The sequence below is a fragment of the Myotis daubentonii genome, chromosome 2, assembly GCF_963259705.1.
Source record: "Myotis daubentonii chromosome 2, mMyoDau2.1, whole genome shotgun sequence".
Lineage (NCBI taxonomy): Eukaryota > Metazoa > Chordata > Mammalia > Chiroptera > Vespertilionidae > Myotis > Myotis daubentonii.
The window spans coordinates 3163528-3188376 of record NC_081841.1 but is presented as its reverse complement, the minus strand read 5'-3'; the positions used below and the strand labels follow the sequence as shown (position 1 = coordinate 3188376).

Below are 24849 nucleotides of genomic sequence, written 5' to 3'. Positions count from 1 at the left end.
GAGGACAGGGCGCTAGCCCTGCCACATGGCACCCCAGGGCTGAGCGCCTCCGGGGGCGGAACCAGCTGAAGGCTCAGGACCGGGAGCCCCAGGACCTCACTGCGAGCACCTGCTTCCCCAGCAGAGGCTTCTGCTTCGGGAACAAGAGAAAGACGGTGACAAGGACTCGGACTCCCAGTGTCTCCGGGTGGACTGTCCCATCGCTGGCCTGGGGCCGGCTTCCCCCCAGTGTCCCGCTGGCTCCGCCCCGCGAGTCTCTGGCCTCGGGCATCCCCTCCGAGAACACCCGGTGGGCAGTTCCTGCCTCATTTCCAGGTGACAGAGAACTGCGCGCCATGGGGACAGTTTCCCTGGCCCCGGCCTCATCGAGCCCTCACCTTCCTCCCAGACCAGGTGAGAATGAATGGCTGCCTCACAGGAGAAAACTACAAAAATAAACTGCAACCTGAGATCTGTCTACCGTTCGGTGTGGCTCCCCCCGAGCGCCCTCGGGAGTGAACTTTGGTTTGGTGTGTACTGACACGTGTTCAGGTCTCCAGTGGGACGCTCTATAAAACGCAGGCAGGAATGCGGGCTGTAAGAGGCAGGCGTCTGGCTGCATATGTTACAGGCTCTGTGTTCACGGTGCCACCGTTGGAGCGGAATGGCGACCCTGACAATGTTTGTATCAGACACAGACAGACTTCAGATCCGAAGGCGGGACAGCTGCTCCGGGCGGCAGGCCCCTCCCTCCCACCCCCTGCGCGCCCCCCTCCCCGCGTGGCCACACCGCGGCCGGGGCTTGTCCAGCGAGTAGCGAATGCGTGTACGGGACCGTAGCTAGTGGCGTCTGGGGACCGCGAGCATGCAGGGCTGTTGCCGGGGCTGCGCTTATAAATAAAAGTCAAACGTGAGGTCGCACTTCCCCATCTTCTGCTTGTACACCAGGTCGAACTTCTCGTTCATGGACACGGTGAAGATGTCCTTCCACAGCCCCACGCGCCCTGGAAGCAAACGAGAGAGCGTGCTGCACGTGTGCGCGTCGGGCAGCTACCCGAGCACTGGAAGCCTGCACCCTCGGACCTGGCCTGGGGGCCAGGCAGGCCCTCTGAGCCGGACAGGCTGGACCCCGGGTCTGACATCCTGGGGTCCTTTCCCGCGGGGTGGCCCAGCGCCAGGAATGCACGGAGCTGAGGCTGCAGACTGCCCCGGCCACGGGAGTGGGGGGCGGGGGGGGGGGATATGACCCCGCACCCAGGCTCTGAGTGCGAGTCTCAGCACAGGGAGTGTGGCCAGGTCTGTGGACCGTGGGGAAGTGGGGTTTCCAGATGTCCCCACTCACAGCTCAACAGCCCCACCAAGGGGCCCTGCTTCTGCGGACGGCGAGAAGGGAACACCATCCAAAGGCAGACCCCTGAGGCGAGCAGGCGGCCTCCAGGTCAAGGAGGGAGATTTTGAGAAGCCTGCGCGCAGCCCGGGAGGAATGGCAGTCACCCGCCAGCTCTCCCGCCTGGATGCAAAGCGTGTGCGGCAGCCAGACTCCCGACTCCACACCAAGCGAGGCAGGGCCACCCCTGGCCGCCGGGGCTGCAGCGCAGCAGGCGGTCAAAAACTGTGACCCTGGCCACCAGGCTGAAGCACGGAGCCCCAGACTGATGAGCAGGCTTGGGAGACAGAGCCCAAAAAAACTCAAACTGCAGCTGTAGCCGGTTTGGCTCAGTGGATAGAGCATCGGACTGCGGACTGAAGGGTCCCGGGTTCGATTCCGGTCAAGGGCATGTGCCTTGGTTGTGGGCACATCCCCAGTGGGAGATGTGCAGGAGGCAGCTGATCGATGTTTCTCTCTCATCGATGTTTCTGACTCTCTCTCTCCCTTCCTCTCTATAAAAAAAATCAATAAAATATATTTTTTTAAAAAAACTCAAACTGCAGAACCCACCCACTTTCCCGTTAACTACAACAGCTGCAGTTGGTTGGACAAATATTGACCCCTTGAGTGCTGGGGAGTGCTCCTCCTGTCTTTCGCCAAAAGTGCCGGGAGCGCTATCAAAGCTTCGAAATGGCGTCCAGTTCTAAGTCTGCTTTTATTAGTGATGATGATACTGCTAAATATGTCAATGTAGTAAAGGTTTCCTTAAGTTTTTGAATATGTAACTTCATTTACTTGCGATTCATAATTTTTTTCCTAAACTGCTGTAAAATCAGCAAAAATGCCTTGGCAATTTTAGCATAGTTCCTAGGATATTGGTTGGCACTCAAAGGGTTAATGGTGCCCTGGCTGGTGTAGTTAAATGTTAAATGGTTAGTGTCGACACAGGCACTGAAGGGTCTCGGTTGGATTCCTGATCAGGGACACATATCTGGGTTGTAGGTTCGACACCCAGCCTCAGTCTGGGCGCCAGCCAGCGGGAGGCAACCAGTTGATCTTTCTCCATCTCTCCCCGTCCCTCCCTCCCTTCCACTCTTCCTTAAAAAATCAATGGAAAAAATGTCCTTGGATGAGGATTAACAAATAAAAATAAAATGTTAACGGTGACCGTGAAGATGCCAGGAGTGGGGTGCAGACCTCCCAGCTGGGGAGCTGTGACCCGCCAGCTGTCACCGTGCTTAGCAAACTAAGATGTTTGCTCAGAACCCTTTCAGCATCTCCGAGATCAGAGCTCGAGGTCGGAGCAAACACCCCCCCTTCGCCCCCGGCAGGACCTCGGGACCAACCCACCCCTGCAAGTGCGGAGCTCACCCCCCAACGGACAGGGCTCCTCTTTGGCCATGAAGATTACGTCAGTGTGGGGAGGAGAAAAACAAGAGGAACTGTTCTGCTCCCCGCTAATGGTACCCAAGGGAGGAAATCAGGAGCCTGTAGACCGAGCCGCCATAAATAACTTCTCCATGATTGTTTTTCTCAGCTGAGGCAGCTGAGCGCGCATCAGAGGAGTCACCCACCTGGTTTAGGATTTGGAATCAAGACAGTGAATTTATGCTGGGACATGAATCAAATCTAAGCAATGCAGCTGGCTACTCAAGGCCCTGCATTCTCACCAGCGCAAGGAGGTCTTCCGAGCACAGAGGCAATGTGCTAAAAGAAAACAAAATCAAAGAACTGAAATAAAGCAAAACCAAGGCGACAAGACAAAGCAAATCCATGGAAGGAGCCCTGGGACACACACACACACACACACACACACACACACACACGAACCACGGGGGACGCGGGGACGGTCACACCCACAGGCAACAGAGCAAATGCAAAACTAAAAAGGAGCAAAAAAAATGTAAACCATAAACATGGTGAGGATGCAGCCAGGAAACAAACGCGAGGCGCTGTGGTTTGTTTCTTCCTGGAAAAGCAGGCCGCTCTGCCTCTACAGGAAGGCCCTGTGCCCCTGACCTTCAGAGCAGCCCGGGGCCCCGGCAGCCACGGCCAGCCCTCTGCATCTGCAGACAAAGGACAAGGCTGTCTAAGCTCAGAGCCCAGCCTGAGGCCCCTCCCCAGGGCGTGGCAGCTGTGACGGAGCCCACCTTTCCGCCACCACCCAGGGTCTCCTGTGGATCTGATGGCACCTCTTGCCCTTCCCTCAAGCACTGTCGTCTCCTGAGAAAGCTCCAGACTCACAACCCAGGAACCAGCGTCAGGTCATCACCACCAGGCTGTGCCCCTTTCCCTGCTCTCCCACGGCCACAGCAACCCCTTGGGGACCACGGGGCTCTCCTGCCCCAGCTCCCCAGTCAAACCGCCTCTGAGGACACGGAGGGCCGCGGGGCCTGGAGTGGACTCCTGCCTGGAGCATCTCCTCCATCTCAAACTGCTGCCTGCCCCACAGCAGCTCCCGGAGCAGCCAGCCCGGGGCCTGCGCTTTCTGCTCTCACCCCCTGCCCGGCCGGGCTCGCCTGACTGCCGCGGGCACTCATGGTGCGTGCAGGAACCGGCACCTCCTCACGTGGGAACTCACGCCCTCCCCGGCCCACAGGTTGGGGAATCCATCTGCACACGTGGGCTCTGCGATTTCACCGCCCGGGCCATCCGGGCTCTGCTGTGGGGCCATCTGGGGAGACACCTGCTTGAGAACATCGTGCCCAGAGAGCCTGGCACGCGCCCGGGGGGCCCTCCTGGGAACCCAGACACCGTTTGCTCCGTCACAACGCAAACAGCTGCACGGCCCAGCTTCCAGGCGGCTTCGCCCCACGCACAGCAAAGGGCTCTGGAGAAGCAAGACACGGGCAGCGGGACGCTGAAGTGGGGCTGGGGCGGGGGGCCACGGGCCCTGGGCAGAGGCAGGGGCGGCAGGGGCGCGTACCCCGGCCCACTGGCAGGGCCTCGGCGTTGCAGCACTGGTCCACCAGCTGGTGGCAGTGCTCGATCAGCGACTCCAGCTGGGCCTTGTCACAGGACACCCCCAGGAACCTGGCCAGCTGCTCCACCATCGTCACCAGGTCCTGGAAGGTAAGAGCAGAGGTGGTGCTGTTACTGACCGCCGGCTGGGCCGCTCAAGGGGCGGTACTCGGTCCTGAGCCCCGTCTGAGATGGGCCTCCAGCGGAAATAAAACCCCGGGCTGGAAAGGCCCAAGGGCCACTCCCAAGCGGCAGCTCCGGGATTCACACCCAGGTCCTCGGGAATGGGAAGCAGACAGGAGTGCGATGTCGCTGTGGCCGCCGTAAAACAGCAGCAAGAAGTAAGAGCCCACCGGCTCACTCTCTTCTTCCCCATCCCCCCCTCAGGCCGCGGCTGCCTGCCCTCAGCAGGAAGGAGCTGGCTGGGTCTGAGGCCAGATCCACGCAGCTGGCCCAGCGCGCTGCTCCTGCCTGTGGAGCGGACTGACCCAGCGATGGGTCCCGGAGCCGCGTGCACACCTGCTCCCCACGCAGCCCTCCCGCGGCTCCCCGCGGCCGCCACTCGCTCCCAGGGGTACAGCCGGTCCTTGCATAACAATACCCCCGTGTTCAGTTTTGTTCCACTGTCGCACTGATGAGACGTAGGAACTTAACTCTCACTAATATCCATCAGCCTCCGGTAGTGATAATGGGCGTCATCATAAGTCGTTTCACTTGGCCACAGAGCCCATCCACACTGTTCAGGGAGGACTTCTTGTAAACGGGGCTTCCAGTGGGCAAAGGGGGGCGAGTCTGGGCACACCTCAGGCCGGGGGGCTCTCGGACGCTCCAGTCAGTCCCACCACGGGGGGCAGAGCCCCCACCACCCAGGCTCTCCCTCTGGCTCCCGGCGCTGCACTCACCCGGTGCATGTCTTCATACTTGAGGAAGAGCACGTTGGAGTCCGTGCGGTGCTCCCAGAACTCCTGCACGTGCTCGAACCAGGAGCCGTAGCCCACTGCGGAGAAAGGACAGGGGGTCACTCCTCACGGGGGGAGAGGGGGGCATGCCCACGGGTGGCTGTGATTCCGGATGGAAAAGCAAGCTCTTGGCTGGAGGGAGGGAGTCCCAAGGATTGGAGGGGGGGGCCACAAGGCGGGAAGAGAGCCCCACAGACAAGGTCTTCTGAAGTCTCACGTCACCTGCTCTCTGCACAAGTCTCTCCAGGAAACAGTCCCCCCCGCCCAATGCCCTGAAGACCCGACATGGGGGTGAAGGCCTCTGCTCGCCTGGCATGGACGGTCCCTGGCACATGGGTTTGTGTTTAACAATGGCCACCGGGAAGAAGAAGATGCCAGGAAAAGGGACACGGGCCAGCCGGTTTGCTGGTGGGTGACGGGTGCAGAAGACAGATCCGAGCACAGGGCTGACGGGAGTGACCACTGCCGCCCCTGGGGGCTGCCTGTGCCGTCCGACATCTCGCCAGCAGGTGGCAGCACAGCAGCGGGACCGGGTGTCCATGGGTCGGGGTCCCTGCCCCCAGGGATGGGCCTTAAGGAGCAGGTCACAGCACAAAGGCCCTCCCAGCCCTCAGGGCCTGAGGAACAGGAAGGGGCTCCACAAGGGAGGGCAGAGGGAATGGAAGGAAAAGAACAGATTCGGCCAAAGGTCTTGTTTGAGGGTAAATGCTGGCCGCTCTGCTGGTCCCCTCACCGCAGGTTCTAGCTCAGAGGTGGGCAAACTTTTTGACTCGAGGGCCACAATGGGCTCTTAAACTGGACCGGAGGGCCGGAACAAAAGCATGGATGGAGTGTTTGTGTGAACTAATATAAATTCAAAGTAAACATCATTACATAAAAGGGTACGGTCTTTTTTTTCAATAGTTTTATTCATTTCAAACGGGCTGGATCCGGCCCTCGGGCCGTAGTTTGCCCACGGCTGTTAGCTGCTGGGCCCTGGAGCCACCAGGAGGAAACACAGGACGGGCCTCAGACACAGACACGCCCAAACCTGCTGCTTGGGGACGAGGGAGAGGCCGGGGGAGCAGCCACCTCACCGCAGGCCAATGGCCCCCGGCCCAACGAGAGCAGAGGCTGGGCCCTGGGTGAGCAGGGCCTGAGCACATCCCTCTGGCCCAGGAGGAAACTCACAGCACACAACTGACCTCCCCTGGGGACGAGCTGGACGGGCGGGGGCGGGGCCCGAGTGGAGGGGGGGGGGGGGGGGGCGGGGCCGCTGCACCTGAGCCCCGCTGCAGCTGCAGAGGGGCGTGCGCCTCATGGGGGGCCCTCCTGGGAAGGGGCTCCCGCGGCAGCTCCCACTTCTCTCCAGGTCCCTCTGCCCTGAGAGGCCACGTGCTTATCCAGGCGAATTACTGGGATTAACAGCTCACCGGCCGCCCCCAGCAGGGAGCCTGCCCTCAGAGCGGCTCCATACAGGCTGCCGTCACCTGGGCACACCCCCAGAGTGCATGGTTACACCCGCAAAGCCAGTGCTGTCAGCGGGTCCTCTGGCCTGGCTCTCGTCGTTTCTTATTCAAATTTTCAGGACCTTGGACAGAGAAGAGCCAGGCAGGGGCCCTTCTAGACCAGATGCGGGCACTGTCTGGGAAGAGGGAGTAAAGGGGAGACCTGCGGGGCCACGGGGAGTGCCCATGGCCTTGGACGTCAGTGCCTGACGGTGCGGTGACCTTCAGACGGTGCGGTGACCTTCAGACGCGGGCGGGCCTGCCTTGGAATCACTTCAAATGCGCTGCCCTACCCCACCGGCGACTGGAACTTGCTGAGTATCCACCACCCCCTGGACCCTAATCTCGGCACCTGCTCCCCCTGCAGCAGCCCGGCTGGCACTGCTGGAGCTGGGGAATCTCACAGGAAGTGGACAGCAACCGGTGCCACCGCGGTGAGGGGCAGAACTGTGTGAGGACCTGCTGACCTGCTGCCCAGGGCGGCTCCCCCCACTCCCGCGGAGCACGGCCTTCCCGCCCCTCGCTGGCCACACTGGCCTGGGCGGGGCTCCCTGCCTGACCCTCATCCTGCTGCCTTCCCTGGGGCCTGCACAGGGCCTCCCTCACCAGTCACGGAGACGTCTGGGCCTCCGTGTTCACTTCCGAATCCAGGCCGGCAGGGAGAGGCTTTGAACTGGGGAGCCTCTCAGAACCCAACACCGAGGCGAGAGAGGGGCTTCTGAGGGGGACGCCCGCTCTGCTGCGCATGAGCCATGGAGCCAGGCTTGCTCGCCCATCCGCAGGAAAGCAGGCCCGACGGGCACAGGGATGGCCAGACCGGGGGCTGCGGGCGGAGCACCGCACACACCGGTGCTGCGTGAACAGCGAGCGCCCTGCGGTGATGTCGGGGCTGACGCACTTACGCTTGTCGTTCATGAACCGCCGGCAGAACTCCTGGAAGGTGCCGCGGTAGCTCATGGTGCGCAGGGAGCGGTGGAACTGGTAGTAGGACACCACCAGGTCCTTGGGGTTCCGCGCCATGTAGATGACCTGGGGGCGGGGCGGGGGCAGGCGGGGGGGGGGGTCAGACACCCTCCTCCCGCCAGCAGGTCCACGGGCCACACCCGCTCCTGCACCCGACCCCTCCAGCATCGAGGCCGCCCCACCCGCTGCCTTTCAGCAGGGGCGCGACCTCGCCCACACAGGGCGTCCTGCGGGGGCAGGTCCACAGCGGAGCCATTTGTCATATCTCTGTCTCCAGCTCTACTTCAGAGTCAGCGGGAGGAGACAGGAGAACGACAGTCCTGACACTGGTGGTGAGAACTGAGGGCTCAGAAACGTCACGCAGTTGAGAAACGAAAAAAATCAGCCTGAAACGCTCGGCCTTCCACAGGCAGAGGCTGGACTAGGCTGGTCCAGCCCAAGTTCAACGGTGAGGGAAAACCCAGGTTAAAATGTGAATGAAACGCTAGAGACACTGGCTCTGCCAGGGTGGACGCTGGCACCAGGGTCTCACTCCCCGGGGCCTCGGGGGCCATGAGGGCCAGGCCAGCGGGAAGGGCAGGGCATTACCTTGGAGTCGCCGTTGTGGAGGTCGGAGGGCAGGAAGCGGTAGGGGAGGTGGCTTTTGATGAGACGGGGTGACGTCAGTTCCTGCGGGGGGGCGGGGGTCAGGGGAGAGGCGGTCAGTCCCACGGGCCTCAGGGCCTTTCCCATGGGGGCGGGCGGCAAGGGTCTCGGACGGTCGGGACCAGCACTCCGCCTGACAAACTTCCCGCCCGAGGCAGGACCACCCTCCGGGCTGAACCTCGGGCCAGATGTGAGCAAGATGCGGCCCGTCCTCGGGCACCCACAGCCCGAGTTGGCCTGTCCGTCACCAGGGTCTGCCCGGAGGACCAGGGCGGGCCTTGAAGGGCAGCAGAGGAGGCACGAGACAGAGGGGCGGCTGGGCCCTCAACCATCTCAGCAGGATGCCTTCCTGCGGCTCCGGGAGCGTGCCAGGCCCTCTGCCCCGACTCGGCCATCCAGTGCCGCTGGCTCCCCATTGGGCACACTGGTCACCCCTTAACCGCCACTCCTCCTTGTTGTCTTCCGGTCCGTCTCCCTCACTGCATGTCAGCTCTGAGCGCTGTACCCCGATGCCAAGGGCAGTGCCGGCCACGGGTGCCCGGCGCAGCACTACGCACGGGCTCAGCGGACGAGTCAACACAGAATACTCAACTAGTGGGACAAGGGACAGGCGGTCCACGCTGGAAATGCCACCTGAACGACGGTGGCAGAGGCGAGGGTGGAGAGAACATTCCAGATGCACCGGAGGGATGGGATGGACAGGAAATTGGGGTGTTTATTTCATTCCTGACACCAAAAATTTGATGCAAATGCATCCTACCCAGCTCCCTGAACAGACAGGGTAAACCACAGGGCAGGTGACGCAAGGCCCCCACCCCCACTGCCTCCTGCCCCCACTCCCAGCACCTGCCTCCTTTCTACCTTGAAGTCACCCACGTCACCCACCCATCGATTCCAGGTCACCGTCACGGGTTCAGGCCTGTCTCCTGGCTACCTGGGGTGCCGGCCGCTCTCTGCTCTTCCCCCGCCCACAGGGCCCCCCCCCTCGGGAGGAGCTGTCACCTTGATGATGTCCAGGCCGGGCTGCGGGTACTCCAGGACCGGGAGCTGCTCATCGATGTTCATCAGGCCAATCTCATCGGGGTCCGCGCCCTGGCTCACCAGGTAGACCACCTCCTGCAGCAAGCTTGTGCCTGAGGGAGGCGGGAGGCGCTCAGAGGCCAGGGCGGGGCCCTCTCAGCTCAGCACTCGCCCAAGGAGGGGCTGAAGGGTCATGGGGAGGAGGGGCGGGGGGTGGGGAGGCACCCAGGAGCACCTGAGTCTAGCGGAGCACACTGGCCTGGGCCAGCACCTCGCCCGAGTCCCACCCTGCGGTGACGGGGGAGCGCCTCTGAGGTTGTCAGAGGGATGAACAGGATGCACAGCGCCTGCCGCCGGGCCCAAGGGCTGAAACCATGGATGGTGCTCAGTCCCAAGGCTTCCAGCTCAACTTGCCACTCACACAGCAGCCATGAGGCCCCAGCGGGAGGACTCGCCAGCCAGCGTCTGACACTGCGGCGCTGTGTGCCCAGCACCCACAGCAACATGGGCGCGCCCTGTGATCCCAGAGTCTCCCAGGTTACACGGAGACGCGCACCAGGGCGATCCTGGCCGCACCCAGAACAGCGGGCCTGGGAAACCACGGTGCCGTGGGCAACCCCAGAAGGAGAGGACGTGTGACTGATCCTCGTCAATGGCAATGAGAGCCGCGGCCCTAAACTTCCGCTGCGCTCAGCGAGGCTGCGGGGCTGCACGCCACACACAGCGCTGGGCCAGAAGAGACGACCCTCGGGCCACCTGGTGCCTGGTTCTTGGTGACTCCACCCACATCAGGCTCCGCAATGGGTGAGACAAGCTACGGTGCTGACACGGACCCAGATGGCATTCCACCCACTGCAGACCCTCCCAGGACGGGCTTCTCCCGAGGAAAGCGAGGCCTCCCCCCGCCCCCGCGCCTGGCAGCCCGCCCCCCGGCCCCCGCGCCTGGCAGCCTCACCCCCCCAGCCCCCCCACACACACCTCATCCACTGAGCTCCTACGGCCCCTGCGCCTGGCAGCCTCGACCCCCGGCCCCCACGCCTGGCAGCCTCGCCCCCCGGCCTCCGCGCCTGGCGGCCTCACCCCCCCAGTACCCCCCCCCCCCCGCGCCTCATCCACTGATCTCCTACGGGCCCCGCGCCTGGCAGCCTCAACCCCCGGCCCCCGCGCCTGGCAGCCTCGCCCCCCCAGCCCCCCGCGCCTCATCCACGGAGCTCCTACGGCCTCCCTGCTGGTCCGGAGCGTGCCCTTTGCACAGGCCGGTTCCCTGCCTGAAGCCCTTTCCTCCTCCCTTCAGGTCCTTCAGAGGTGAAGGCTCCCTGACCAGCCACATAACTGACACTCTCGCCCTCGTCCCCCGTCCCTGCTGCGCCAATGGCCCAGGCATGACTTGCACATCCTTTATTCTGAATGCACAAGCAAACCCTGGGTGCTGAGCAATCAGAAAGAGGTGTGTTGATCAAGGAAGACTTCCTGGAGGAGGCAGCTTCGGAGCAAAGGCCCTAAGGGGAAAAGTGGTGCAGCAGCTCATCAATTCAAACAGAAAAGCTACTAACCCTGGGAGCTTCCCACCAACCTGAGAGGTGGGGCCATCACTCCCTCACAGACGAGACTCCTGAGGCCTAAGTGGGCCCAGGTCACAGAGCCAGTGTTTGGCCCACCTCCTCCTCCGAGGCCCACCCGTCGGCAGCTCAGGGCGTCTGTGCCCTCAGGAACGACTGTGGGCAGAGTTCCCGAAATGGCTCTGCTGGGCCGTCCTCAGGGCCTATTTTTAGTGCTTCCCCCCCCCCTCCTGCAGCCCCCACAGGCAGGGACCCAAACCGATGTTCTCTGCACATTAACATCGATTTCCGTCAATATTGACTCGTCAACTCCAAAGCCCCATTAGCTCTCCGTGCCGGAAGGCCAGCCTCGCGAGAGCCAGAGGGCGGCCTGTCCCCAGTGGCCCCTCCGGGTCCACTTCCTGGCTGAGCAACGCGCGCTCCCCTCCTCCAGCCTTCAGGGCCTCAACAGGAGGGCACTGCCCGGTGCCCGGCACCAAGGAGGGCGGGGAAGGGGCACCCGGGACAAGTGCAGGGAGCAGCCCCAGCTGGCAGGCAAGATGTGACTTAATGATCGCAGAAAAAGCCCAACCAGAGGTGATGAGGACAACGGCACTGACGGTTACTGCGGGGTTCCTGCCACTCCGCTCAGCACCGTCACGGACGGCACCGCCCGGCCCTGCAGGGTACCAGGGCGGCAGTCCTCCGGGCTCGCCGCTCCTCTCCATGCCACTGCCCCCCCCCCCAGGTCCCAGCACCAGGCATGGGGGTTACCTGGAGCCCACTCAGCCCCCATTCACTCCCCTGGCTGCTGCAGCCACCAAACACCCCAGTGGCTCTCGCGTCCTGTTCGGCCTCGTCCCCCTCCCCACGCGCTCCCACGTTCGATGCTGGGGCTGGGGCTGCTATGCCGAAGCTGTCCACAGGCTGCCGCCCACCCGGCCCACTTGGCCCTGACCTTGGGCCATCGGGTGCCTGTCCTGGCCCCGCCGGACCAGAACTTCTGTTCCAGCCCCCAGCGCACCGGCCTCAAGGGCAGCTCGTGAGGGCAGGGAGCACGTCTTAGCAGAGCCCAGCCCCCGACTTCCCGTGTCTCCTGCGAGGCAGGGCTACCACCCCCGTCCCACAGGCACAGGGAGGGAAGGCGGGACCTGAACACGGCCCCGAGTCATGCCTGGGTTCCTCGCTGAGCCTCGCCCTCCTGCCCGAGGGCCTCTCAGGATCTGGTGTCTGGCCACCTCCACCCTCTGCTCACTGGACAGGGGCTGGCCCTGGAGCCCTGCCTCCCTCCTGGACCACGGAGGCGATGCCCTGCCCTCCTTCACAGGCTGGCAGGGTCAAGGCCACAGGTGACCTGCGCGGGCCAGAGGGGCTCAGCCACTGTGAGCTCCAGACACAGGAGCACCGCTGACGGGACCACGCCCACAAGGACACACCACAGCCTCCAGCCAGCCGGGCAGCCCCCTCCCCACACGGGACACGCGGTAACAGGCGACACCTGGGGCCACCCGCACGGCCGGGCGCAGGGAGGGTTTATGAGCATCTCCTGTGCGGATGTGGAAACGGAGCTCAGTTTAGATTCCTAGTCAAGGTCATGGGAGGGGAGAGCTACATCAGCAGTGGGACCCCAAGGAGGCAAGGCCCCACTCCCGCACCGCCTCCCAGCATGCGGGGCAGAGCGCGGCCACCACCCCAACCACTCCCTGGGGGAGGTGAGCAGAGGAGGGAGCAGGGCAGCAGGAAGGCGGAGGGGAGGGGAGGCGGGGGGGGGGGGGTCCAGCTCTCACCCTGAAACTGGGGAGGCCGCAGGGCCCCTCACGGGGAGGAACACGCCCCAGGCTTTTACTGAAGGCGACCTCCTGCAGAAGAGCTTCCGCGGACCCCGGGAAGTCACCCCGTGCGGCGGGCATGAACGCTGACCCTGGGTCTCGGGCTGAGGCCCACGGCGTCCCGGGGGGAGTCCTCGGGAATGGGGCCTGGCCGGTCACAGGCTGGAGGGAGCCCATCGCCATGTCCGCCCCCCCCCCCCCCCGGGAGAGAGTGACCAGCACTCTCGGGTCAGAACCCACAGAACGTGGCTCCCAGCCCCCGGGATCCTCACCCTGGGATTAGAGTTCTCTTCTTCTCGTTTTATTTACCAAACTCTCGCGGGCACCTGGTTTAAGAAGCCAGAGGACTGAGGGCCTGTAACCGAACATCCAGGCCCTCCCCTCCCCACTCCCACGCCCAGAGCAAGTTCCTGCTGACTGTCCTCCCACCTCGAGCTCCGAGTTCCGCACGTGCTCAGGTAGGTGGTTGTTTCTCGGCGCTGGCTCCAACTCGGGAGGTGCGGACCTCGCCAAGCCCCCTCACCCCGCCCCCCGCCCCCGCGCCTCAGAGCAGGACTTGGCCTGAGGAAAGCCTCTGAGTGTCTCGCTCAGCGCACAGTCAAGGCCACACCTCCTTCCTGCACGGGGTTCTTTTCCTAGAGTCCACGGCTGCTCTGGTGCCAGCTCAGCTTTCTGTGCGGCTACGAGTGAGCCTTTCCCGCTCCGTGACAACCCCCCCCGCCCCCCACCCCACGCGGCCAAGCACACGGGTTCGCTCAGCTCTCCAGGCCCCAGGTCGTGCCCCTCCTGCTCCCGCGGGAGGAGGTGTCAGGTCCGTCTGCTGTCCAGGTGCCCCTCCTTGGTGGCAGGACCCGCCCTCCAGCTGCTTCCTGAACTAGTGAGGCTGAGACCCTCTCTGCCAGGTGCCTGGCAGCTTGGCTGGGCACAGAATTCCTGGCGGGGAGCCTTTTCCCTCAGAACTCTGGAAGCGCGGTCCCGTCACCAGCAGCCAGAGCTGGGCTGAGACGCTGAGGTCGCAGCCTTTGAGCGTGGCCCGTTTTTCTCGGGAAGCTTCGAGATCTTCTCTATCTCCGTTTTTAATTTCACAGTAATTCAGATGCTTCAGTGTGGTCTTTTACCCGTGGCCGTGCCAGACACAGGGGTTCTTTAACTCGTGTCCGTGAGTCCTGAAAATCCTGGTGTCAATCATTCCTCTTCCACACTCTCTTCCTCCTGGAATTCTGAGATCTTTTCATTTTCTTAGTTTGGGCTCCTATTTGCTCTCATTTTGTAAAAAATTTTGTTCCACTTACTGGGGTATTTCCTCCACTTGGCCAGCCAAACCTCACAAGTCAGATTTTAGAATCCCAGCTGCCATGCTGTTAACTATTTCTAGTTGATGAAAGAGAGAGAGAGGAGAGAAACATCGATGTGAGAGACACACTGGTCAGCCACCTCCCAGACACGCTCCCACAGGGTCCAAACCCGTGACCCAGGAATGTGCCCGCCTGGGAACTGAACCTGCTGCCTTGGTGCGTGGGCATCGCTCCAACCGGCAAAGCCGCACGGCCGGGCCCAGCCGCCGCGCCCGTCTCATCCGCTGCTCTTCCGTGAGCGCAGCTGCCCTCCCTCTCCGCGGACTCCTCACAGAGCGACGGTTCCGGGTGGTGTTTTTTGAGTTTTGATTTTTTTTTTTTTTTTTTTTAGTTTTTCTTCTGCTCTGTACAGTGTCTTTCATTCTTCCAAGCTCTCTTTTCTGATCTGTGTTTTGTTTTTGCAGTATCTGTCCTTGATGTCGGTGGCTTTAAGACCTGGTGACCTTGGGTCCACCCACAGGTAAAGCCATGCGGATCAGCCGTCTGCGGAGGCGAGGCTTGCTGACACGGGGCTCTGTGTCTGGGATGGCAGCCCAGCCCACGAGGTGCTCTCGCGGCTGAGATGGGAGGTGCCATGTGCACATATTCTGACTTCTTTATTCCAGAGACCATGCCCCGCTCTTTGCCCTGCAGGACCACAAGCATCCCTGCAGCCAAGCAGGGGAGGGGCTGGGGGCCTCCCTCTCAGGGCGTAGCTTTCCTGGATCCCCATGTCCCATACGGCACTGTACCCCCGCCTGTCACCTGTCGCTGTGCTCGCCATCCCCAACCCACAGCCTCTGCATCTCCTTCCCCAGAGAAACCCGCCTTTGCAACAGCCTCCCTCCCATCCTTAATCCCCATCACAGCACCCTCCGCTGCCAGGCACATCCAGCCCCGGAGCCCCGCCCTGGAACTGGTCCCCGCGCCCCGCCGCCCCCTCCGCTGGCACTCAGCTGCTCTGCCGCTCAGCCAGGGAAGCTCAGCCACACAGCCGACCTTCCAGAACCTGCTGGCACGGCCGACCCATCACCACGCTCCTTCTCCACGGGGTTCTAGCTCCACTCGGTGACTGGCGTGTGGAGAGGTTTCTACAGGCAGCAGAGATGCGCCTGCGTTCAACCTGCCCCACCCCCTCGTGAGCCACGGCATCCCAGTCACAGGACCCCCGTCACTGCCAGGCCTGGCCGGCTCCCTCGGGGGCAGCAGCAGCTGAGCGCTGGAAGCTGCACCGCGGAGCTGGCCCAGGCCCGGGCTCCTGCACCCCACACTCCTGCAGTCCCTCTCCTGCGGCCCTTCTCTCCTGCAGCCCCTCTCCTGCGGCCCCCCTCTCCTGCGGCCCCTCTCCTGCGGCCCTTCTCTCCTGCGGCCCCTCTCCTACGGCCCCTCTCCCGCGGCCCCCCTCTCCCGTGGCCCTTCTCTCCTGCGGCCCCTCTCCTGCGGCCCCCCTCTCCTGCGGCCCCTCTCCTGTACCCCTCTCCCCTGCGGCCCTCTCCTGCGGCCCCTCTCTCCTACAGCCCCTCTCCTGCGGCCCCCCTCCTGCGGCCCCTCTCCTACAGCCCCTCTCTCCTGCGGCCCCTCTCCTGCGGCCCCTCTCCTGCGGCCCCTCTCTCCTGCGGCCCCTCTCCTGCGGCCCCCCTCCTGCGGCCCCTCTCCTACAGCCCCTCTCTCCTGCGGCCCCTCTCCTATAGCCCCTCTCTCCTGCGGCCCCTCTCCTGCGGCCCTTCTCCTGCGGCCCCTCTCCTACAGCCCCTCTCTCCTGCGGCCCCTCTCCTGCGGCCCCCCTCCTGCGGCCCCCCTCCTGCGGCCCCTCTCCTACAGCCCCTCTCTCCTGCGGCCCCTCTCCCCTGCAGCCCCTCTCTCCTGCGGCCCCTCTCCTGCGGCCCCTCTCCTGCAGCCCCTCTCCCCTGCAGCCCCTCTCCCCTGCGGCCCCTCTCCCCTGCGGCCCCTCTCCTGCGGCCCCTCTCCTGCGGCCCCTCTCTCCTGCGGCCCCTCTCTCCTGCGGCCCCTCTCTCCTGCGGCCCCTCTCCCCTGCAGCCCGTCTCCTGCGGCCCCTCTCCTGCGGCCTCTCTCCTGCAGCCTCTCTCCTGCAGCCCTGCACCGGGCTGGGACTTGCTCTCCCAGACACCGAGGAGGCTCCGGGCCAGGGAGCAGCGAGGGGGGCCCACCTCTCGTTCGGCAGCATCCCGTCCCAGGAGGCGCCTCATCACACATCTCTCAGGATCGTCTCTTGATTGTCTCTCAGAATAATCGCCACGGCGCGCACGGGGACACGGACCTCAGAGGACAGGCGTCGCTCAGGCACATGGCTGAGAACGGGTGGCGAGCCAAGGCAGGAAGCCCTAGGCGGCGCGCACATGGGTGCCCAGCTGTCACCCAGTGACAGCCAAGTGCAGCGCGCCGTGTCCCAGGGACTGGGAGCCACTTCCTCACGGGTCCTCACCTGCCCCAGGCGGCTCCTTCCACTGCGGCTCACGCACGGAGAGCGGGCTCAGCGGGGCTCAGCGGGCGCTGCCCAAGGCCACAGTCTGCTGGCCGGGGACCCGGCACCCACCACTTTGACTCCAGAATTAGGGTGTTTTCACACACACACACACACACACACACACACACACACACACCACATACTTATACACATACACACACCACACATACCACCAAACACCCACACATGACACACACCACATGCACACACACATACACATCATATACTTATACACATCCACACGTGCCATGTGCCACACATATATACATATCGCATGCATACATATACACATGCACACACCACACATATACACATACACACACCACACATGTGCATACCCACCACACACACACACATACCACCATACACCCACACGACACACACACACCACATGCACACACACCCACACACACGACACACATGCACCACATGTGCACACACACACCACACACACCACATGCACACACACCCACACACACGACACACACGCACCACATGCGCACGCACACACACACACCACATGCACACACACCCACACACACGACACACACGCACCACATGCGCACGCACACACACACACCACACACCACATACACACACACACACACACACACACACACACGGCTCATAAAAGTGGGCAGCAAAACCAAGGCCAGGAGTGCTGCAGCGCTAACCCTAAACCCCACCAGATCGGGATGGAGCGCGGGTGTGGCGAGGAGCCCTCCTAAGGCTCAGACCAAAAGCGGGCGGTGGGGCAGGAGCCCCGAGGAAAGACCCCCAGAAACTCGGCCCTGAGCTCGGCACCCGGGGAAGCCGCAGGAGTGAAAGCTGGTGGTCAAGCAAGTGATCGGAGCAACAACAGAACCCACACGCAGCCCAGCTCCCACGTAAAGGCCTGGCCAGAGCAGACAGCCCGCATCCAAGCACAGATGCCACTGACCTCCGGCTCCACCGTCAGCACACCACGTCCCGCAAACAGGCAAAAAGCACTACTCGTTCTAAAATAGCCGCTCTCAGCAGACAAAACAGTCAACAGAACCAGGCTCCATTTAAATCAGTCTGCGTCACATGTTAAAGGATTTCACGGAAAAGGTGAACAACACGCATGAACACATGGGGTATTTCAGCAGAGAGGTGGAAACTAGACCTCGAACTGCTAGAGGAAAAATAAAAACACGAACAGAAATGCAGAACGCTCCTGACGGCTCCCAGGCCGGACCGCATGGGCCTGACACAGTGGAAGAAAGAATCAGTTCACCGAAGACTGGGCAGCAGAAACTGTGATGATCACTGGAATCTCAAAACAAGAGAAAGAACAGGACGGAAGGAATATTTGGAGAGAGAATGGCTGAGCGCTTTTCCAAATAGGGAAAGGTATCAAACCATAAATCTAAGAAGTTCAGCACCCCCCCCCCCCAAATCAAAACAAGTATCCCCACCCTGAAAAAAAATACACCTGGCCTTAGGTTAAGTGCTGAAAACCAAAGAGAAAGAGAAAATCTTGAATGCAGCCGGAGGGGAAAGAAGACCCATTCCACAGAGGACCAAAGAATTACAGCAACTTTCATCAGATGCCATGCGCTTGCCGTGCAGCTGACGGGAGGAGGGGCCTCGCTGCACTGAGCCTCAGGCCCATCGAGGCAGGGGGTGGTCCTCCTGCCCCTGCAGAAACCACAGCTCACAGGGCCTGTCACCTGCCAAGGCCACCCAGGTGGCAAGCAGCAGAGCTACATTCAAACCCAGGACTTCCAGCTCCCAAGCCAGGCTCTTAATCTCTACGCACTGGTGCCTCCTACAGACAGACCCAACCGTGGTGGGGAGGAGAGAGGGAAGCAAGGGAAAGGCAATGTGAACTGGGTCCTGCAGAGGCCGCAGAGCAGTGGCAAAGCCTCGAGATCGGCCCCCCGCCCCCCCCCCCCCCGCCTTAGACTCCCAGTAATAAAGGCACGGAGAGAAGCTTGCTCCTCCCTCCGGCCCGGGGCCTGAGTCTGGCCGCCCTTGCGCCTTTCCAAAGGTGACACTGCACCTGAGAGATGTGGGGGGGCTCTGAGCCTCTATAGGGGCAGGAGAGTTAGTTCCTCATGAACAAACATGGCAGAGCACCTGGCACCCCAGCTCCTAAGCGGCCGATGACCATCCAAAGGCGCAGCAGGTCCCACCCCCAGCTGCGGCAGGTCTGTGTTCAGAGTGACAGCCCGGCCGGCGAGGCTCAGTGCTTGAGCATCGACCTATGAACCAGGAGGTCGCTGTGGATTCCCAGGCAGGGTGCATGCCCGGGTTGCAGGCTCCATCCCCAGGGGAGGTGGGGGGTGTGCAACCAATTGCTGATTCTCTCTCATCATTGATGTTTCTCTCTCTCTCCCTCTCCCTTCCTCTCTGAAATCGGTAAGAATATATCTTTTTAAAGGATCAGGGAGCTGGGCGGCCTCAGCCACTGTGCGGCTCAGGCTGTGGGTTTCTCAGTAGGGGAAACACAGCTCAAACTCACCCAAGGGCAACGCCGGGCGAGAACCCGGGTCCTGACCCCAGGCCAGCTGCCCCTGGAGACCCCTGCAGGCCCCTTCTCCTCCGAGAGGAAATCTTCAGGGCAGATTTTGGGGGTACCAACTCTTCAGTCCCCTTGATCGTTTCATGTAATGAGCAGGGGTTGGCGGGGAAGGGGGTGGGGCTTCAGCAGCACGGCGTCAGAGCCAGTGCCGCCATCATTCCCAAGAAAAGCTCCCACTTACCTGCCCCATCCATGGGGTGGGTGAGAAGGATGGACTGCGATGAGGTTAAAGAAAGCAAAAAGAACCAGAAGCCCTGGCTGGTGGAGCTCAGTTGGTTGAGCATCGTCCCATGTACCAAGAGGTCGCCAGCTCCATTCCCGGGTTGCTGGCTCCATCCCTAAGGGGGTGTGCAGGAGGCAGCCGCTCGATGCTTCTCTCTCTCTCTCTCCGCTCTCTGGCCTCCACAGTACCCATGACTGATCCTTCACTCCCGGGGTCTCGGTCCCCTCCACTCAGCCTTGGTCCAGCCACATGAGGGTGGGCAAGTCGCTCCACCTCCTGGGCCTCCAAATATTTGCCCATGTGGGAAGCAGGAGCCAGCTCCGTCCCGCCTCCCGGAGCTTCGGGGGAAGGTGCTGGGACACAGGCACGCGGGGCTGCATGAGCCACAGAGCTCCGAGCCTGGCAGCAGATTGATGCCGCATCTGCTGATTGGCGCCGCATCCGCCAGCTCTCACGGGCAGTCCCCAGGGTGCCCGACCTCAGGCATGGAAGGCGAGACACCGACGGGGGCAGACGGAGAACAGCAGAGCCTGGAAAGGCCAGAGGCTGAGGGCAGAGCTGCCGTTTAAAGGGAAGCTCTCTGGGTGCTGTGGGCAGGGCCTCACACAAGGGTCCGAGGCCACGGCTGGCTCTCCCGTCACCAAGGAAGGGCGTGTGTGTGCTCTTGTCTGTTTTGAAAGATTCAAGTTACAAACGAGGTGAGTTTTGTATCTGGAAAACTTCCTTCAACTAACACCTCACTGCCCATCCAGGCTCCCCCAGACCCCTCCCCCCAGGCAGGGCCCCTCAAGGCCTCCCCCACTAGCCCCGGGCTGCACACCTCCACCCCTTCCAGCCACGTCCCCGCTCCATCTCCTCCCGCAAATGGACCTGGGCAACTCCGAACCCTAGAGAACTGCCCACACCAAGTTCTTCCCAATTCCTCTGCAGGCAAACCCGGCCCTAAACTGAGACGGGGCGATGTTTAGTCTTTACGGGCCCACTGAATGCGGGGTTCTCCCCGCGCGTCCACCCCCATGGCTCTAAAACCTGGACAGTTCCAACCCCTCCCCGTGGGGGCTGGGGGCGGGCTGTGGGCCACACCAATGGGGGTGCACACCTCCTTCCTCCCCTCTCCCCAACCGCCCCCACCAACACGGCTCCCAACCCTCCACTGGCAGCCCCTCCCCAACCTTCCTCAGAGGAACTGGCCCAGCCCTTGGGCAGTGGGGACCCTGCAGGGCTATGACAGCCACGCCACAGCTCTCCCCGCCTCCCTCCCTCCCTCCCTCCCTCCCTGTGGGTCCCACATGACCTCCAGCCCTCCTTCCCACGGGCTGCAGACCCAGCACCCAGTGTGGGTGCAGCGCCTCCTCCCTCCCACACAGGCGGAGGGAGACCTGAAGGGATGTTTAAAGAGCCAGACATCCGCCTGCCTCCCTCCCTACGAACCACACAGCAGACAGCCCCTTGCAGCAGGCCCTGCACGCAGACCTGCTTTAAATTCCCGCCCCGACCTTGGGCAAGCACTGCTCCCCCTCGGCGCCTAGACTGTGGTGGACTGTCGGGAAGATGACATCAGTCAGTGCTGGGAGATGGGGCCCCGGGGTCCTGCCTGTTACCCGGGTGACGGAGGAGGCCCTGAAGCTAGGGAACACCGGTCACACGCTCGGCCAAGACGGGCCCTCCCCCACCGGGAGCCCACGCAGGGAAGGAGCACCGTCCACAGTCCCCACGCCCGCCCGATCCCCTTCCCAGACGATCCCCAGGACTCTGCGCGCATCCGAGGCTGCACTGGGTCCAGGAACAGAGAGGTTAAGTGACTGTCCAAGGTCACACAGCCCGCAGGGGGAGGGGAGGGGAAGCGGGAGGAGGCGGCCCCGGGCCTGGCCTCCGGGCAGCTCCAGCCGACCTGGCTCCATCCTCCCCCACCCCCACGGGACGCTGTCCAGCCTCCAGCCGCGGACACCGGGCTTCACCTCGGGTCTCCGGCCTCAGTTCCCCCAGATGCGGGCCGCCCACCCCCATCCCTCCCTACAGGGGCCCGGGCACTGGCGGGCGGTGGCGCCAGGCCCTCCCAGCCAGACTGACGCGGGCCGCGCGTCCCCGGGCGCCGCAGAGCCGGGGCGGGGCGGCGCGGGGCTCACCGGACTTGGGGTAGGTGACGATCCACACGTCGCTCGGCCGCACCGGGAAGTTGGCGATCTCCTCCATCTTCCCGCGGCAGAAGGGCGGCAGCCGCACGCCGTGGAACTCGAAGTACTTGCTCTCGAACTCGCCCGGGGTGCTGGGGGTCTCGGCCTCGCTCTCCGCCATGCCGCCGCCGCCGCCCCGCTGCCGCCGCCGCTCCGCGCCCTCGCCCGCCCCGCGCGCCCACGCCCGCCGCCCCACCGCGCGGCGCTCCCTCCGCAGGCGTGACGTCACGGCGCCGCCTCGCCCACCGGCGCGGAGACGGCGCTCCGCCGGTATGACGTCATGGCCCCGCCCGCCGCGCCCTGCCCTCCGCAGACGTGACGTCTTGAGGCCTCCGGGCCCGCCCCGCCCACACCTGGCGGCTGGTCCCCACCCCCGGGCGGACCGCGGCCGCCCCCGGCCCGCCGCCTCCCAGCCTGCAGCCCGCATCCCTCCATCACGCCCTCATCCACCCACCGCAGGGCCCTTCTTCCGCAAGCGCTCAACACAGGCTGGAAGCGCTGCAGCCAGAGGTGACCTCAGGGATTCCTTCACTCCTCCAGGCACGTTCAGGAAGCTTCTGACGGGTGCCAGGCGCGCTCCGGTTCCGGGCCCTCTGGGGCTTACATTTGTGCATAACCAGGAAAATCTCAGGTAGTGGCATGCGCTATGGAAGACAGGCCCCATAATCTCCTAGGGCAGAAGGGGGGGGGGTAACTGCAGCTTTCCAGGACCCATGGCCGACCTACAAGGACGCTCTCCAGATAGCGCCCCCAAATCCGCACTGAATAAGGCACTTCTTAAGCAGACAGCAACTTGAGAGCAACAGAATTCTAAAGAGGTTTTAGTACAAACCCTCATCCAATCATTGACTATATATATATCTCACGTGAATGAATGCTGATGGGGGGGGGGGGATTCTCACTGCGGAAGAAGGCAGGGAAGAGCCGTGTGGTTTTGAACTGGAACCTGAGGTACTGATATGAGTTTACTATTTTTAAAACTATTTCTTATCTTTGCTGACAAGGCCCTGAGGCACGGGGTTCCAGTAATACCAGGCACACCCAGTGCCCAGATCCTCTTGGTTTCTAAATATTTCCCCACAAGAAGGAAACACGGTTTCCTGAAGAAAAAGTCCATTCCAGGCTGGGCAAAGAAAGTACAAGATGAGCCTAAAACATCTTGTTGGGCCCCAAAAAAAGTGTTTTTAAAAGTGATAGGGATCTGTGGGAAGGACACAGGAGCTAGCTTGAAAGGCCGAATTAGGAACAACTTGCACATGTTAGACGAAAACTGGAAACAACTCAGATGTCCATCAGGAATAGAATGACTAAACTGTGACATATTCGTACAATGGGATACTTACTACACAGTGTTTTAAAAAATATGAAGAATTACTGGTGTATGCAACAGCACAGGTGAGCTTCGCAATCAAAATATGATGAAGAAGTCCGGTCAGCGTGGCTCAGTGGCTGAGCGTCCACCTGTGAACCTGGAGGTCACGGTTCTATTCCCGGTCGGGGCACATGTCCGGGTGCCGGCTCAATCCCCCAGGGTGGGGCGTGCAGGAGGCAGCTGATCAATGATTCTCTCTCATCACTGATATTCCTATCTCTCTCTCCCTCTCCCTTCCTCTCTGAAATCTATAAAAATATATTTTTTTAAAATGATGAATAAAAGAAGCCAAATAGAAAGAGCGATATGTCAAATGATCCCATTCACGTACAGTTCAGGGACAAACAAAACTCATCTATGGTGACAGAGGCCAGAAAAGTGCTTAGCGTGGGCCCGGGGGAGAGGGTTGAATGGGAGAAGGCACAGGAGTGCCCTCCAGCCTGTTGGGAGTCTTGTGGATCTTGCTCCCAGTGATGGTTACGTGATGATTTAGACATAGTGCACATAGAGATAGATGTGCAGATAGATGCGTATACTGCAGCTATGGAAAGAGATAGAAATGGGTACATAGATGGACAGATAGGGCTGCAGGGCCTGCCTCATGGTCATGCCACTAGAGCAGCCCCAGACGGCCCTGTGCCCAGAGGGCCCTGCACTTGGGGTTTAATGCTCTGTGGTCACCGTCTCGAAATCCGTGATCCTTTTATTTGAGCCTGTGCTCGATCGCGCAGTCTGACGGGGTAATGGAGCACGTGCTGAGAACCTGGAGCCTCGGAGCACGGGCAGTTCCACCCACTGCCGCCTCCTCCGGACACGTTCCTGATTGCCCGCTCCCCTCTCCTCCTGTGCCCCAGCCCTGCTCAGCCTCTCTCCTCGCCCCTCCCCACGGACCATGGGGCCTGAAAAGGACGCTCACCCCCCCATGGCATCTCAGAGTGGGGCATGATTATGGCCGTCGTGGTCATCGTGGTCCTAGATTGGCCGCAGCCGGGGCATTTGGTGGGTGAATCAGCCAAAGTGAGCCTGTCTCCCACCCCCATTCAGGTGCCCATTTGTCTGGTGTGGAGGTGGCAATACGCTTGGGGCAGCAGGCCTGTGGGAAGGGGAGATCCCTGACTTGAGTTCCCCGCTCCCAGCCAGGGCGTGAAGTGTGGGTCCCACAGCCGACAGGAGGAAACGGGCAGCCGATGGGCAGCTCTCGGGGTCATGGGGCTTGTCCCCCAGGCTCTTGTGAGGGTCTGCAGGTGCCCTATGAGGAATGCAGTGTTGAGAGAGTGACGTAAACTACCTGTAGCAAACAATAACCACACTGACAGGTTGAGAACTTGTGGGGTTATTTTAGTACCTTGAGTAGCATTTTCCCTGCTTTTTGAAAAAGAAGGCCTACATTTTAATCTTGCATCAGGATCCAGTGCTAGGAGTTTCATTCTCCTCAAATTCCTCTGTAGAGTCTATGCCAGTGGGCAAACTGTGGCTCGGCAAACCGTGGCTCACGAGCCACATGCAGCTCTTTGGCCCCTTGAATGTGGCTCTTCCACAAAATACCGGCTCTTCCACAAAATACCAACTTCTGCACATGGGCCACGAAGTTTCAATCGCACTGTACATGCGCGCCCACACATGGTATATTGTGGAAGAGCCACACTCAAGGGGCCAAAGAGCCGCATGTGGCTCGCGAGCCGCCGTTTGCTGACCACGGGTCTATGCGATCCCAAGCAACATCCCAATGGGCTCTGTTGTAGAGATTAACAAGCTGTGCCTGGCCGGCGTCCACCTATGAACCAGAAGGTCACTGCTCAATTCCTGGTCAGGGCACATGCCCCGTTGCAGGCTGGAACCCCAGTGTGGGGTGTGCAGGAGGCATCCGACCAATGATTCTCTCTCATCCTTGATGTTTCTCTCCTCTCTCTCTCTCTCTCTCTCTCCCCCTCTTCATCTCTGAAATCAATAAAAATGTATTTTT

General features: G+C 62.0%; 1 protein-coding gene across 2 annotated transcripts; it reads right to left on the bottom strand.

The window, feature by feature from the left end:
- Window positions 1-116: 116 nt before the first annotated feature.
- Window positions 117-21685, bottom strand: SULT4A1 (sulfotransferase family 4A member 1). 2 transcript variants are annotated; one of them, XM_059681417.1, is made up of 8 exons: window positions 21467-21685; window positions 9366-9496; window positions 8307-8387; window positions 7658-7784; window positions 5212-5306; window positions 4275-4413; window positions 3368-3414; window positions 117-983 (listed from the first exon to the last, which is right to left on the bottom strand). In XM_059681417.1, the coding sequence occupies exons 1-8, from the start codon at window positions 21633-21635 to the stop codon at window positions 942-944; spliced, it is 831 nt and encodes a 276-aa protein (XP_059537400.1). In that variant the 5' UTR covers window positions 21636-21685; the 3' UTR covers window positions 117-941. The 2 variants fall into 2 exon arrangements, with proteins under 2 accessions (XP_059537400.1, XP_059537399.1); XM_059681416.1 differs by lacking the exon at window positions 3368-3414.
- Window positions 21686-24849: the final 3164 nt, after the last annotated feature.

Bases quoted from the DNA above. Each gene is read 5' to 3' on its own strand.
- SULT4A1 (XM_059681416.1), bottom strand. From the start codon at position 21,635: ATGGCGGAGAGCGAGGCCGAGACCCCCAGCACCCCGGGCGAGTTCGAG. The intron at 5,307-7,657 runs GTAAGTGCGTCA...CTTTCTCCGCAG, and splicing joins GCGGTTCATGAACGACAAGC to TGGGCTACGGCTCCTGGTTC. The intron at 984-4,274 runs GTACGCGCCCCT...GTTTGCTTCCAG, and splicing joins GGCCCTGCCAGTGGGCCGGG to GGCGCGTGGGGCTGTGGAAG.